This window comes from Protopterus annectens, chromosome 3.part1, assembly GCF_019279795.1.
Source record: "Protopterus annectens isolate FY-2018-M chromosome 3.part1, PAN1.0, whole genome shotgun sequence".
Taxonomy (NCBI): Eukaryota; Metazoa; Chordata; order Ceratodontiformes; family Protopteridae; genus Protopterus; species Protopterus annectens.
In genome coordinates this window covers 1,123,427,002-1,123,444,187 of record NC_056732.1, presented here as the reverse complement: position 1 = coordinate 1,123,444,187, position 17,186 = coordinate 1,123,427,002, and the positions used below count along the sequence as shown (strand labels likewise).

Sequence of the window (17,186 nt, the reverse complement as noted above, 5' to 3'; positions counted from 1 at the left end):
AGTGATGTTGACATCCTACAGAAAGGCCTCACCGAGACCAATGACTGGTGTCAGAATCATGGCCTTAAGCTCAATGTCAAAGAATGTGTCATCATCCTCTTTGGGAAAAATCCGGTTCTCATGAATTACCCCATTGATGGTAGTCCACTGAACACAGAAGGTGTTATAAGAGATCTGGGAACACAGGTTGACAGCAACCTCTCTTTTGATCACCACATTGCCACTGTGGTCTGGAAGTCCTTCTATGTGGCACTTCTCATTACTAAGGGTTTTGCATCCAGGAAGAAAGAGGTCATTGTCTCCCTCTACTCTTCCCTCATTAGGCTAACCATCGAGTACAATGCCCCATTTGGCATGTACCTCACTAGACACCTGCAACAACTGGAGAGGCTGCAAAAGTACCTCACAAAGAAGATCCTAGGCCTTAAACACTTGTCCTATATGGACAGACTCAAAAAACTCCAACTATTCTCTGTCTCATATCGCCTACTTAGAGACGATCTCTGCTTGACTTACAAAGCCATGTCTGACACAGCTCTGTTAGAAATTATACATCTAAAGAAATCCCAATCCCTCCACACCACATGCTCCAGAGACCTCAACCTCATTACTACAATCAATAGAACAAGCTGGGGGGACAGGTTAATAACCCAGAGACTGCTCATGCTATGGAATAGACATCCCATACATGTCAAACAGAGCACCTCACTGGCCCTCTTCAAAAGAAATCTTGATAAGTGGATGGGAAATAGAAAATTCTCCCCTGAGATCACTCCAGTGGCTCTACTCGACAGAGGCACTGTGAACTAAGGTAGGGTGCACGATGCCAGGGTAATCTTATGGGCTAGGCTTGTAAAGGCTCCAGGGCCATTAGCCTAGTACACACCTATGAACCTATGAATCTATGATTTATGAACTCTTATTCACAGTTTCAATACAGAATCAGGGTATAAATTCAATCAGCATAAAATGCAAGCACTGGCTATAAATATTGGAAAGGAAGTTGGTCCGATCCGACCATAAGCTTATCACTCTTGATAACCACATCCCGCCCCACCCCCATTAAGGAAAGCACAGTAAAAAATTTCTCCAAAGCCAACTTCATGCTTCTTAAGACAGAAGTGGTGAACTTCATGACACCCATGCAAATGGACAATACAATTACAACTGCTGAATCCTACACAAATGCACTCTATAAGCACTTACACGAGTGCATGGATTATGCTATCCCAAACAGAACCAAGATGCTATCCTCCAAAAAAAGGAAACCAGTCTGGTGGTCCCCTTCCATAAACAAACTGTACAACAGAAGGAAGAAACTGTTGCAAAAGAGAGTAAAATCCCATGAGTGGAGGAGCTCCCTGGTCAGCCTCAGTAAAAAGCTGAGATCCCTTCTAAGATCCTCCAAAGTTAGCTACGAAAACAAAATTTCCACTTAATCCAAGGACAACCACAAAGCATTCTATAGCTATGTCAAGAATCTAGATGGCAACACCCAGATCTGCTCTGAGTTACAGCACAAAGGCACGAAAATTACAGAACCAACTGATATTGTCAACATCCTGGCAGATAGGTTCAGTGCTAACTTTACCTCCTTCTCACCCCCTAATGGGCCGATATCTATACAGGAAGACTGCAGAGTCCCTGTAATCACAACTATGCAGGTAAAAGCTGCACTCTCTCAAGCCAAAAACACAGCATCCATGGGACCGGACAACATCCCAGGCTGCATTTTACACGAACTTCAGAATGAACTGGCTCCCCACTTAAGCACCATGTTCAATAATAGCTTCTCATCAGGCTTTGTACCCACTGAATGGTGCACAGCAACAGTCATCCCACTCCACAAAGGGGGAGCCACCACTGATCCCGGGAACTATCGACCTATTAGCCTGATGAGCCTGGTCTGCAAGGCCATGGAACTTATCATCATGGAACTCATAAACAAAGACATTGGTAACCTCCAAACTCTGGATCCCACCCAGTTCGGGTTTGTGAAAGGCAGATCATGCCTCCTGAACCTGATCAACTTCTTTGAGGCAGTCACCAAAGCCGTGGATGAGGGTAAGGTGGTTCACACAGCCAATCTTGACCTCGCCAAGGCTTTCAACACCATCCCCCATTCTGAAATTATTGCTAAACTCACTAAACTAGGTATAAATCCCTACATCACAAGATGGGTTGCTAACTGGCTCACTGACAGAACCCACACTGTAAAAGTTGCAGACTTCAAATCTGAACTCAAAGCAGTGACAAGTGGAGTACCACAGGGTTCAGTCCTGGGACCTCTCCTGTTTGGTATCTACTTCTCTGAAGTACAGGCTAACACAGAAGGCCTCTGGCTAATGAAGTTCACAGATGACTGCAAACTAGGAGCCATAGTCAAGTCCCCAAATGATGTGGACATCCTACAGAAAGGCCTCACTGAGACAGATGCCTGGTGTCAGAGCCTCAAGCTCAATGCCAAAAAGTGCATTGTCATCCCTTTTGGTAAAAACTCTGTACCCATGAACTACCACATAGGCAGCAATCTAATTAACACTGAATGCGTGATAAGAGACCTTGGGACCCAGGTGGACAGTAGTCTCTCCTTTGATAGTCACATTGCCACAGTAGTCAGGAAGTCCTTCTACGTGGCACACCTCATCATAAAAGGGTTCTCATCCAGGAAAAAAGAGGTCATTGTTCCCCTCTCCTCATCACTCATTAGACCCATTATAGAGTGCAACGCCCCTTTTGAAATGTACCTCACAAGACATCTGCAGCAGCTGGAAAGGCCACAGAAGTACCTCACAAGAGGATTACTGGCCTCAAACAAATGCCCTTCACTGACTGCCTCAAAAAACTCCAGCTTTACTCCGTAACATATCGCCTACTCCGAGGTGATCTCTGCCTAACATATAAAGCTATGTCAAACCCAGAGCTGTTGGACATGCTACACCTAAAGAAATCCCAATTCCTCCAAGCTACACACTCTATGGACCTAAACCTTGTCACCACAGTAAACAGGACATGCTGGAGGGATAGATTCCTGTCCCAGAGACTTCCTATACTCTGGAACAAGCTATCCATCTATGTCAAGCAAAGTTCTTCATTAGCACTCTTCAAGAAAAATCTTGATGAGTGGATGGGAAATAGGAAATTCACCCCGGGATCACTTCTGTGTCTCTGCTGGACAGTGGCACAGGAAAATAACTTTCTTGGGTGACGTAAGCTATGGAACCTTGCTGGCTAGGCTTACGTAGGCCCTTGGGCCGATAGCCTAGTACCTACTTATGAACCTATGAACCTATGAAGAGATGCAATGAATAGGGTTCCAGAAATGTGGAAGAAAGAAATCAGATATTTGGGGATTTAGTTAAGGAAGTCAATAAACAAATCCCAAATTGCTACATATGAGAAAGTGCTAAAAAAATGATAAGAGTAGCTCAATAGGTGGAAATACCTAAAATTAGAAGGTTCCCGGGTACTTCAGATGTGCCTTTTACCACTGATGTAGAATCACTGGTAAAAGACACATCTGAATAAGTTGTTCCCATTTGCTTTAGATGTGCCTTTTACCACTGATTCTATATCCAAGTCAACCTTTTGGATAAGCCCCAACAATAAAATGCTGGCAAAGATAAAGAAACAACTAAGATATTACTTCTGCAAGGATGAAATACCAAGACTGAATTGGGATATTATAATGTTAACAACAGATGAAGGGGGGTTTGAGTGTACCAGTAGTGTTAGATTATCTGAAAGCATGTCAGATAGCAAAAGTTGTAACAATAAGAGCGGCAACATACTGGGCAGAGTAAAGGGTGATGATTTGGGAGAAGACTCGATATTTGAGTAAGGGAGCTCCTGCTAGAGCCAGAGAGCAATAAATATGAAGTCCAGATAGTAAAGGAAATTACCAGAATGGTAGCAATTCTACTATGTGACCAAGGAGTAAAAATCCAGAAGTATGTACTAGTCCCCATAGGTGAAAAGAAGGCAAACAAAGACGAGAGATTGTCACTGTGGAGATGCAAAAAAGGAAAACAGAATCAGAGTCAGAAGTTTTTGAGGGTGCCAAATATGGTAGAGAATACTGAGCACAAGTGATAGGGGGATCCTGAAGACTTGAGAAGAGCTAAGAGATAGATATAATTTACTCCAGGAGACAGAACAGGAATTTAGAGGGATACAAGACATATGGGAAGAAATAAAGAGACCCCCTGTAAGGGAAATCTCAACACCGATAGTTATAGAATTAGTAAATTACATCAGGTTAAAGGGAGGTAAGAGTAGAGGATTGATAACAAAAGCATTAAAATATGTAAAAAGGGAATATAAGGGGCTGACTCATAAAATGAAAGAAAAGCTGGAAGCAGAGTTACAAGAAGGAACATTAGTAAAGACATGGGAGGAAGTATTAAGAATACCAAAATATGCAACTAAATCAAGGAAAGTCAAGGTCTTTGCTCGTCAGTGTCTGCACTATTGGTTTTATGTTCCAGGAAGATTAAAAAAGATTTTCCTGGGAGTGAATGATAGTTGCTGGAGATGTGAGAATGGGGAAAGAGTTATGTGGCTGCATATATTTTGGGTCTGCCAAGACCTCAAGTTATTCATGCAGGAGTTAGATGGCCCCCTACAAATAATAAGAGTGCAGGGCATACAACTAACAAAACCATTGCTTGTTCTTGGAACAGACCCTCAAGTACAGGAACAGCATAGAAACTTAAGAGCAGTGATAATGCTATTAGCATAAAAAGCAGTCACTAAAAGATAACAGAAGCAGACTCATACAAGTCAAGAGGTGGTAGAAATTATTGAACGAATAAAGACTAAGCAAAGAGAGATGGAAAGGAAAGGGTTCATAGAAGGCAGCAATGATAAATGAAGAGACTGGAAGCCTGGAGCACTGCGGAAGTTACTGAAGGAGAAGGCGGCAGTAGAAGAGTGAATGTGACAGGTTATTTGGGGACACAAAACACTCCTAGGAAATGGAACAGAGATGAGCCAGCCTAGTATTCAAGAGGGGTAGTTCAACTCACCCAGTGATAGAAGGGGGTGTACATACTGTAAATAGTTTGCAGTGCAGTGTAGGTTTATGAATAAAGCATGACCAAAGGAAATGAGATACACTATCTTTTGAAATAAATACTGATAAAAAGATATGTTAGAAAAGAAAAGTTTGTTAGTTCTGCCTGATAAAAATAAGTAATGTCAAAGCTGATTAATGGATGACAACTGGGAAGCATGGCAGAACAGAATAGAAGTACTATGCATGAGGATTACTTAAAATGTGTACAATGCTGTTTTGTTCACAATAAAGAGGAATATAAAGGGAAAAAACTTGTCTTGTCACTATTACAATTCATGTGCATATGACATTAAAACACTTTTAATTACACTGAACCATGAGGTACTCCAAAAGTTGTGGAGTTCTAGTCTTAAGGCTAGAATTTCCACTTGGATATGAGTATATATAACTATAATGCAAGAAAGCCATAGTACATTGCATAAGTCCCTTGAATAAAATCTGCCATGTCAATATTACTGTTCCAACACTATACATATCAGACATGAGTACTGTTTGTTAAATTGTCCCTTTAACTACTCTGGAAACTTCGGAGTACAGTAATGAAAGACTTTTTGGAATTCCAGCCTATGAAAAAAAGAGAAAAGCATCTGGACTGGTTATTCCCTAACCTTTCTATGTATGTTTCAGAAAATGTGATTTGTCAGTTTATCCCAAACATGTGTATGTCCTTAAATATGCTTACTAGTTTCTAATCTCAAAACACCAACAATCAAGCTACATACCACTGCCATTTTTGAGCATAGAAAAAATATATTTTAATGCTTAGCATTTATCCCTTCCTAAATGATGTTATGCTTGCTATCTTTCTTATTCTGAAAAAGATTATTCCTTCTGTATAAAAATAAAGTAGAAAACTGAATATTTTTCAACTGCTTCATTTACTTTACTGAAGAAATACGATTCCAGTATGATACTCACGTAAAAGTGAGGGCTTCTTTTATCCACCATTGACTCTTGCACAGCTTTGTTCAGAATTAACTTTGTGGAGGAAAAATAGAGAAGAAACATCTCAGCAAAATGAAACTCATAGGCTAATATCCATATTTGGCATACACATTGTATCATTTTCCTCTGTTGCATTTGCAGTAATTTATATTAAAGAAAATGACAAACACTAAAATACAAATTTTACTTTACATCTTGTAATGTATTACTCTTCTGTTTGTCAGTTCCAGTTTGAATCATGCTAAATTATGTGGAAAAAAACATTGCTTCTTATGTAATGTACGTGTTTCTGAAACAAAGTCCACTGTTCATAAAACGATATCACTGCCACCATTATCTGGCCAATGTTGTAGTACCCAGTTGCACACCAGCAATACCCTAAGATTCAGAAGCACGCTAAAGCTTCAGTGAGTCATATCACATTAGTGGTTTATTATCATGACTCTGACCTGAGCTCTGCTGTCAGACCTAAACATGTTAATGTTATACATACTAGACTTTGCAATGCAGTTGCATAGGGACCTTCTTACTCACATCCATGCAAGTGCACACACACACACACACACACACACACACACACACACACACACACACACACACACACACACACACACACACACACACACAATGACTTTGCTTTGCTGCACTATCAACATCCCCACCTCTATCACAGAAGAAAATAGATGCAAGACATCAAAAGATTGCATACATTTTTTTCACGTTGCTGACAAAATAGCTCATATGGCATTATTCTGCTTTCAGAGAAGTTTCACAGGAAGAGTACATGACTCATTTGCAATAGCTGTTCTCCAAGACTGCTGCATTTGCATGCTGCTTTTGCGAGCAAGACTGTCGTACAGCTACAGGCAAGTGAATTCATACTTCTGTAAGACCGCAGTCTTCTTTGAATTGCTAAGGCATATTGTGCTGCAAAATCCTGTGCAGGACAAGTTATCAGAGAGTATTATACTTTTCTGATTCACAGAGGAAATCAATATTGTTTCAAGCAGAATGTTGTTGTGAGGAATCAGAGAAAGAGAGATATACTATACAGTTGAAGTTGTAATGTAATTTGAATGTATTCAAAATACATCTCCTGGAATGTTTCTGATGTTTCAGACACAACTGGCCACAGTTTGTGACACATCCGTTTTATGTATTTATGCATTAAATTATAGGCATTGCATATACATACAGAGTAAATGCTTTGGATGCACAAATGCAAAGTTGAAGATAATCAAAATTATATCTGAGGTGGGGATTTTAAGATGAAACAGATGATTCTTAAGCTATAAAGTGAAGATTTTAGCCACATCTTAACCCTGATTGGAGTACAAATGTTCTCCAGCAAGATGTTAATGTACAAGTAATGCCCAGTAAAAAACAAGTTCACCACTTCATGGCAGCTTATTAAGCTGCAATGATAGAAAAAAGCAAATGGACACTTTTTTTTTCACACTCAATAAATGCTCCTTCTTTAGTCTTTATGAATTAATTCAGGCCAATGAAGTCAAATCCCAATAGCTGTAGACATGCACATTTTGGCAACTGTTGACCTCATAAGTATGGCATAAATGGACTGTTTGGCTATAGTTTAGCACAGGAGTCTCAAATTAAAAAAAAAATGAGGGCTGTGTGAGGACTGCAACACTCAGACCACAATCTCCAAAACAAAAAGAAACATAATAGCTGGTGCAGCCAAGAATGTAATGCAGTAGCTTCCCTGTTACAGACGTATGCTAGTTTGGGGGTTGTTTGAGGCTCTAAAGGCCATGAGTTTGAGATCCCTGCATTAGAAACACAGCACTTAAAATCAAGCCGGATGTCCGTAAATGATAGGCAGCCTGAAAAATATCTCAAATAACATCCAAACCAAAAGGTAAAAAGGTCACACAGACAAATTATTCACTTTGTAATACCTTATACCGCCTGTGATGGAGGCCCATGGAATTCAAGGTTCTTGCACTTATGCAGTAGGAGCATTTTGCATAGACATGATTGGCTTTTGCTTCTTAGTGTCCCCATTTGATATAGAAGTAAATTACTTGTCCTCATTTTTCTGTAAGGTTCAGTGACCTGTCCACGCATGCTCAGTTTGCCTTACAAGTGCTCATGCAAGTAAAAGAGATTGAATCAACCTCTTAGAATATCATAGCTCACAGCTGGACCCTATAAAATGTTTTTCAGGAACTTTCATTAATTAGTGCCTTATTAGCATGACCACCATGCCAGAAGTTGAAATGTATGCAATATAAACCTCAACAACCACCATGGGACATAGTATTGAAAATTGCAAGATAGCAATTTCCAAGATTGTTGAAGTTGAAGTACAAGTTATTTTACTGACATTTATCTGTTTGTAAGGTAAGTGTGCATCAAAAATTTGTCATTACCATCAGCATTCACAAAAATATGCTTATAACCTGCAGTCTTACTGTGCTGACTGAAATGTTGTAACTTAGAGCTGTAGTCACAGAGATTGCTAAAAAGGAATTTGATCATCAGGGAGCTACCTTGCTATGAAAATATGTAAATTCCTAACAGTAGGGTAATAATCATCAGTATGTATTATTATAAGCATGTAACTTTCACTCTTGTTGTAATGCAAGCTGCATAGCGATTCCGATGTGTGATGTCATGTACAGCCTGCTAAACCCTCTCAGCAGGTAGGCTATGTTCAGCTTAATACCAGTCCTGCACTGGACAACCTAAGTATTATGTAATGTCAGTGTGTGCGTACCATTATTTGGGTGGTTAGTGGTGACAAAAGACTTTTATACACACTTTGCTACTGGATACACCTCCATGAGGGCGAACAGCAGCACAGCGATGTGGTGGGAGATGTTAGTAGTTTTCATGGAGAACTACTTTAAGTCTTAGATATTTAATGGAATAAAGGCTATTTATGTATTCTCCCTACATATCTGCATGCGCAGTTCATCCTACGAATCCAGGGGATATATGTAATTTTGCATCTTACCTAATGGATAGAGGTTCACGATTCTACATGCTGTAGTCTTGGCTTATAATCAAAGGCAGCACTGCCATGTTTCGCAACTTACAGTCCAATCTAAAAGTATTATACTAAAGTACATATATTTGACCATCTTCCAGAGTTGATATAAATGGGTTACACCATGTTGTGTGATTATTCAAAAAAAAACAATGCAAAGGTTTGTCCAGTAGATACAAGCCATAGTTCTCTAGTAATTCTGTGATAAAAGCTATTTCTACTGAAATTGAGGGAAATGCATCTCACAGGGTCCAGTGGTGGTACATAGAGGAAATAACAATATTCCTCTATCTACTTCACTACCACAGACAGTGGCTACGGCAGGGGGTGTATGAGGGACCAATACAAAACCGAGGCCTGAAATGCTGTAGCAAAGGCTGTAGCAGGTGTAACAGCCATCCTGTATTTTGTACAGCAATGTCAACATCGTTATAGCAACACAAAACACCATCACAACCTTCTTGGCTGGTGTGAGGTGATGATAAAGCTGCAGCACCACAGATGTATTGTAAGTAACATTTGTCTTACCTACACATACATATTGCCAATGTGTGGTATCCCCAAATCTTAAATGCTCCTGTTTATCCATCCATAACCCCAGAGCAATAGCAGAGAATGCACAGCTGCATAGGAGGAGGAGAGAGAGTCTTATATGTCACTGGGGTGATTGCACTTGCTTCTTACAGTACAGCTTTAAATATCAACACAACTGTGAACAAGCAACTGTGTTACAAGAAGGAACGGGAATCTGTTGACATCTTATAGTTGAAGTATGCTTCTGCAATTTTTGACCAGTAATGCCAATTCTATGCTAAATTACATAGTTCAAAGGTCGCAGTATGATTGTTTGATGCTGCTACTGTGTACTTGAAAACAGGATTCAGTGGGATTGTGCAAATACATTGACATGTTAAGGCATTACATTTTGGATTGCAAGTGCTTATGAATTTGGATTTAATTTCCACCTTCCATTGTGTACCTTGCTATTTATCTTAATGTGATGTAGGTGGCTGTTGTAGTTTTGTGTAACATACGTATAACATTATATAAAATTAGCATGCTTTTATTGTATCTGTACTTTTCTCTCCCATGCTCTTTCTTGCCATCCATTGTATTACATGCATTTCTTTTATGTTTGATTTTTTTCTCCATTTATCTTACAATAATATGCAATATCATCTAGACCTGCACCTGTCACTCAAGCAAGGGTTATCAGATCCCTACAAGTGGCACCTGCCAGGGTCACCTTCCCACCCAAAACATTGGCTGCAGGGGACACACCATCCAGCTCTCCACCAAAATTTGGAACTGTAGTCCCAGCAGGTAACATTGGCAGTGGTGATGACATCTTCATGGCACACTGACATCTTCCTGATATTGTGGGGGCATTGAGTGACCAATGACAAATTGTCCACATCAGTCATCTACAGTATCTCCTCCAGTGGCTTGCTGAATTGTACCCATAGCCAAGACCAGATCCTCCATCTGAGTCAGTGCTGACACTGAGCCATGGCCAATAGGGATGTCAGTTGTGCAACCCCAGACTATTCCCGCATCATGGTGTTACTCTCCCTTTCATATCTATGCTTACCATTGTTTATTGGCCAGTCATACAAAACATATTTGTCTACCTTCTATTTGTCTTATGTCACTTTCTGCATTGTACTCTCCCTCCACTATTGTATCAGAACCTCCTGTGTAAGCCTTGTCTGGCCACTCATAGTTAGTGTGCTCCTGCTACTCACCCTAACCTTCTTACCTTCTTCTTGCTTCCCTTACTTCTTTTCCCATCTTCTTATCATAGTCTGATCTGCACCGAATTCGGAGGGACACCCTTAATTTTTTCTTCAACTTAAGTTCAATACCTTCTAAGACTGGTAATTATTTTGGAAATTCTAAATTAAAACGATCAGCATCTAAAATGTTTGCCTAATTTGTAACCATAACATCATTCTTTTTGCTTTATTCTTAACTCTGCAACTGACATTTGAGTGTTATGGCTTGTGAATCACCTCCTCTGATGTCCAACAAAACTTGATCCTAGTCTTGCTGCCTATTTGACATATAACTATGGAACCAGGTTAGATGTTTTATTTAGACCAAGACATGCTATATAGTTGCTACATAGCACTTTCTGACATGATGCTATACCAAAGGCTTTTTATAGGTCAAGGCCCATTGTTTCTGTATTGAATGACGGTGTTGGGAAAGTTGAAGAAGGAGGTTGTAGTGATATGATTGGTCTAGACTCCATGCTGTGTGGCACAGAGTAAGCTAAGGTCATTGAGGAATTTCTTTAGTTGGGACTGTACACATCTTTCCAGAAATTTGGATAGAGGTCATAGTATAGCTATAGCTTGGTAATTAAGTCTGTTGAGTTGCCTCCTTTATGGGGGATTATTAATGATTTCTTTCCAGATTGTTAGGACATAACTGTTACGAATGGATCTGTTCATTAGACTGGAGATAGGGAATGCTATGAATTTAGCTGCAATTTTTAGGCATTTAGTTTGCAGGGCATCAGCTGCCGGGGTCGTGGGCTTTAGTTTTAGTATTTTTTTTTGTTTGTTGCAATAGGGACAGGCACTCACTAACATGCAGTGTTATTATGGATTTCTGGGATGGTGTGTGGCAGACCAGAGTATTGTTTAGTGATTGCTAGGACTGACTTTATAAAGTAGTTGTTAAACTGAGCTGGAATCCTGTCTGAGTCATTATTGGTCATAGGAAGGGGGAGTGGAGGCCTGCCCTGGCTATAGTCATTTTCATACAGAAGACCAAAAGAGTGTAGCACTATTATGATTTGAGTTTTGAAAGTTTGAGAAATAGGATTTTTGCCATTGGTTATTTATTTTATTTTGTTTATTTTGATTTATTTAAAAGGGCAGTGCACTGATCTCATTGGACCATTTGCAGGCACAGCCTGGGTGAATAGGATCACATAAGAAATGAACAAAACATATTTATATGCTATAACACACACACACACACACACACACACACACACACACACACACACACACACACACACACACACACACACACATATATATATATATATATATATATATATATATATATATATATATGCAGCATAGAATGGTGGTCTGTAGGATAAAGTTGGTGATCAAGAAGAGGAGGAGGAGGAGTGTGAAAGCAGCGCCAAGGATTAAATGGTGGAAGTTAAAAAAGGGTGATTGTGAGGTGGAGTTCAGGGAAGAGTTAAGACAGGCACTGGGAGGCAGTGAAGAGTTACCGAATAGCTGGGTAACTACAGCAGAGCTAGTAAGGGAGACTGCTAGAAAGGTGCTTGGTGTGGCATCTGGACAGAGGAAGGAGGACAAGGAGACCTGGTGGTGGAATGAGAAAGTACAGGAGAGTATACAGAGGAAGAGGCTGGCGAAGAAGAATTGGGATTGTCAAAGAGATGAAAAAAGTAGACATAAGTATAAGGAGATGAGGCACATGGCAAAGAGAGAGGTGGTGAAGGCTAAGGATAAGGCATATGGAGAGTTGTATGAGAGACTGGACACTAAAGAGAGAGAAGAGGACTTGTCTGGACAGAGGGACAGAGCTGGGAAAGATGTGCAACAGGTAAGGGTAATAAAGGATAGTGAGAGAAACGTACTCCCAAGCAAAGAGAGTGTGTTGAGAAGATGGAAAGAGTACTTTGAGGGGCTGATGAATGAAGAGAATGAGAGAGAGAGATATGGTTGGATGATGTGGGGATAGTGAATCAGGAAGTGAAACAGATTAGCAAGGAGGACGTAAGGACAGCTATGAAGAGGATGAAGAATGGAAAGGCTGTTGGCCCAGATGACATACCAGTGGAAGCATGGAGGTGCTTAGGAGAAATGGCAGTGGAATTTTTAACCAGATTGTTTAATGAAATTTTGGAAAGTCAGAGGATGCCTGAGGAGTGGAGAAAAAGTGTTTTGGTACCTATTTTTAAGAACAAGGGTGATGTGCAGAGCTGCAGTAACTACAGAGGGATAAAATTGACCAGTCACAGCTTGAAGTTATGGGAAAGAGTAGTGGAAGCAAGGTTAAAAAGGGAGGTGATGATTAGTGATCAGCAGTATGGTTTCATGTCAGGAAAGAGCACTACAGATGCAATGTTTGCTCTGAGAGTGTTGTTGGAAAAATACAGACAAGGTCAGAAGGAGTTGCATTGTGTCTTTGTGTTCTTAGAGAAAGCATATGACAGGATGCCTAGAGAGGAGTTGTGGTATTGTATGAGGAAGTCAGGAGTGGCAGAGAAGTATGTATGGTGGTACAGGATATGTACGAGGGTAGTGTGACATTGGTGAGGACTGCGGTGGCAGTGACAGATACATTTAAGGTGGAGGTGGGATTACATCAAGGATCAGCTCTGAGCCCTTTCTTATTTGCAGTGGTGATGGACAGGTTGACAGATGAGATCAGACAGGAGGCCCCGTGGACTATGATGTTTGCAGATGACATTGTGATCTGTAGTGAGAGTAGGGACCAGGTTGAGGAGACCCTGGAGAGCTGGAGATATGCTTTAGAGAGGAGAGGAATGAAGGTCAGCAGGGCTAAAACAAAATATATATGTGTGTAAATGAGAGTGAGGGTAGAGGAATGGTGAGGATGCAGGGAGTAGAGTTGGTAAAGGTGGATGAGTTTAAGTACTTGGGATCAACCGTGCAGAGTAATGGTGAGTGTGGAAGAGAGGTGAAGAAGAGAGTACAGGCAGGATGGAATGGGTGGAGATGAGTGTCAGGAGTAATTTGTGACAGACGGGTACCAGTAAGAGTGAAAGGGAAGATCTACAAGAGGGTAGTGAGACCAGCTATGTTATATGGGTTGGAGATGGTGGCATTGACAAAAAGGCAGGAGTCAGAGCTGGATGTGGCAGAGTTAAAGATGTTAAGATTTGCACTGGGTGTGACTAGGATGGACAGGATTAGGAATCAGTGTTTTAGAGGGTCAGCACAGGTTGGACAGTTTGGAGACAAAGCAAGAAAGGCGAGATTGCGTTGGTTTGGACATGTGCTGAGGAGGGATGCTGGGTATATTGGGAAAAGGATGCTAAGGATGCAGCTGCCAGGTAAGAGGAAAAGAGGAAGGCCGAAGATAAGGTTTATGGATGTGGTGAGAGAGGACATGCAGATGGTTGGTGTGAAAGGGCAAGATGCAGAGGACAGGAAGAAATGGAAACAGATGATCTGCTGTGGCGACCCCTAATGGGAACAGCTGAAAGAAGATGATTATGATGATATACATATTAACAGACAGAAAAATATGCTACAACATTTAGTTCAAGAAGCAGTTTACAAAGTTAAAACATGATTGAAAAAATGGAATTATGCTTAGCTGAGCTTTTTTGGAAAAGATGCAGCCGCAATTACTGATATGGATTTTGCTACAGAGATAGCAACATATCATTATATAGAGAGGTTTGATGACATTAGTACAGGGAAGTGAGCTCAATATTCCTGTAGGGCTCTTTGATTTTTATTTTCAGACCATTTTTCCCAGATATGGTCTCACTTAGTAATTATTTCTTTGGTTTCAGATGTTAGCCATTAAAGCAATATATTGCTATAAATTATTGGAATTATGGTGGATTACCTGAAATTCATTATTTTACCATATAATGCTATAAATTGTCATAAAAATTCAGGCTTGGGTATTTATTTTTACCATATGTTATTAAATTTACTTGAAGCAATTCCTTTATTTATTCTTTTTTCACTTTATTTTGTGACTCACGTAGCTTTTGCCAATACAGAATGTTGCCATATTTAAAAACGCTATTATGTTCTACCTGATGGTATCCATTTATTTAATAATGTTACTGAAAATTTTGTAATGATCCATATCTGAGATGTGGCAATCTATAGACTAGAAACAATTTAACAATGATTTCTAGGAGAACATCTTAATAATTGTGTCCAGGTTACTAAGTGCAAATGCAAGTTGTTTTACCTTTAACAAGCATTTTTTTTTACTGCCCAACAATAATGTATCAGTGATCTATATCTTGACTTACAACATCATTCACATTTGTGCATTTGCTGTTTGGATAGAACTGTCTTCTTTTATGGTGTATCTTCATTGCTAATCTTTATCCTTTTCTGGGCAACTCTTGCCGAACCCTGTATATTAGATCTCTATGCATTCCAAACTACTGCCAAAACATTTAGTAACAAGTGAAACTAAACAAAAAAAGAATGTGATTTACTCTAATCATTGGGAAGAAAGCTTTAGAGTGGCAGAAGATGCCAGCGAGGAACATAAATGGCTAGTACAGCATATTTGCTTATAATGAGTTTATATTGATCTGTGTTAAAAAAAAGCATCTGACTGTTACAACACATACAAAATTGATCACATATTACACATTTGTTTAGCCAATTCATTTATAGATGACAAAGTGGGACAAAACACAGCTGACTAAGCAACATTTCCCAAAAGGTCTTGTCGCTTAACATAGTTACACCACTGGAAAATGGTAAAGAATCCCTTTTTGATGGGGAGCATACCAATCTGGTTCAACATGTTTTTATTCAGGGAAGGAGGCAGGTATCTTGTTTCCCATATTAGCAACATCACATGAGGCAAGCTTTGCATGTGGGGTCAGTTACATTACATAAGGAACTTAATATTTCTGGAAGGCTGTCTTTGCATAATCTTGGCCACAGAAAGCAAGTTGTCTCTGAGCTATGACCAGCCAAACAAATAATTTACTAGAAAAAGCAGAAGAATGTTGTGTCATGACTGTTATAATCCATGACACGATTATCCTTAGAAGTGGCATTTAATATATCCTGATGGAAGTGTACTGTCTCTCTGCTTTTCACATTTCACCCTCAAGTCAAAACCCCACACTTGCTCACACCCTTGCCATAAAAGTTGTTTTAAGTTTATGCTTTCTGAGTAAAAGGGATCAGCAAAATTCTAATGCACATGGGGTGATATCGTTAATACTAACTTAGAGCTATCATCATTCCATATTTTCCTCTACCCTTTATCTACCCAAGCAATGCAAAAAAGAAAGGTAATTATACTTTTCAGGTTAGTTATAAGTCCAACATTTATGTGAAATTTTCCTTAACAAGATATTTAGAAAGATACAAAATATAAGTAACTGAAACTTTCAACATAGTCTTCAGGCACTTAACCAGAAGTCAAAGGCACATACAATTGTACTTCAAATGAATATTCTCCCCTTAACTGGTAAAAAAATAAAAGATGCTCATATTGATAAATGCTTGATAAAAGTGTTGTGCCATACAGAAATTTCATACAGATAATAACAACTAAATAAAAAAATTAAAAACAAATGAGGGGATGAGCCATCATTTGTCACGAGATTAGTACTGATCTCAGTACTTTTTAGTGTCTTTCCTATTACGTTGCTTTTCTTTCTTTCTTTCTTTCTTTTTCTTTCTTTCTTTCTTTATTTTTTTTTGGCTTCCATTGCATGCCCTTCATCTGACCACCATCTATTATCTATGTCTGCTTCTATTACCTCATTTGTTCTTTAGTGTCCTCAGTACTAATGTCTTTGGCTGGGACAACTTCATTGACTTAGGGAGAAGAGGAAGGAGATTGCAGCGGAGCAGCTGGCCACATCACATTTGCTATCCTGCACTGTATAGAAGATTATTATTATTATTATTACTTCTTAAATCGGTGGTCATAAACATCACCACATGTAATATCAGCTAGTCCATTCCTTTCAGTGTTGAAATGCTAATGTTGATCTGCTGCCTTATCTGTGTCACTGATGACATATCAGATCATAGGCAGAAGACCCTCCCTCACAGACTAGCAAAAATCCATTCCTTCCCACTCCATTTACTCAACCCCTCCACAACCTGAGATACTAGTTGAACTCTGGCAATCTGGGTCATAGTCAGGAGTCTATCTCTCTCTCTCTCTCTCTCTCTCTCTCTCTCTATCTATCTCTATCTCTCTCTCTGTAACAGAACTGAGCTTTTACTGCTTTTCTTGTCACCTACAGATACAAAGATTGCAGGCTTTTACTCCAGAAGTAAATAAATCCAGGTAAGTGTCTAGCAGTAAATGCCTATACCTCAATTAAAATGAGAAGCAGAAGGCAACAGTCACAACACCACCGGTACCAAAAAATAAAACTTATAATTTTGGTACCTGTGGCAT

General features: G+C 39.6%; 1 protein-coding gene across 1 annotated transcript in view; it reads right to left on the bottom strand.

Moving 5' to 3' along the window:
* LOC122797756 (transient receptor potential cation channel subfamily A member 1-like) overlaps window positions 1-17,186 on the bottom strand; it is a 1,191,690-nt gene that overhangs the window by 314,872 nt on the left and 859,632 nt on the right. Inside the window, exon 17 of the mRNA XM_044066280.1 lies at window positions 5,996-6,055. Coding sequence (XP_043922215.1) covers window positions 5,996-6,055 — 60 coding nt within the window. The remainder of the gene's footprint in view (window positions 1-5,995; window positions 6,056-17,186) is intronic.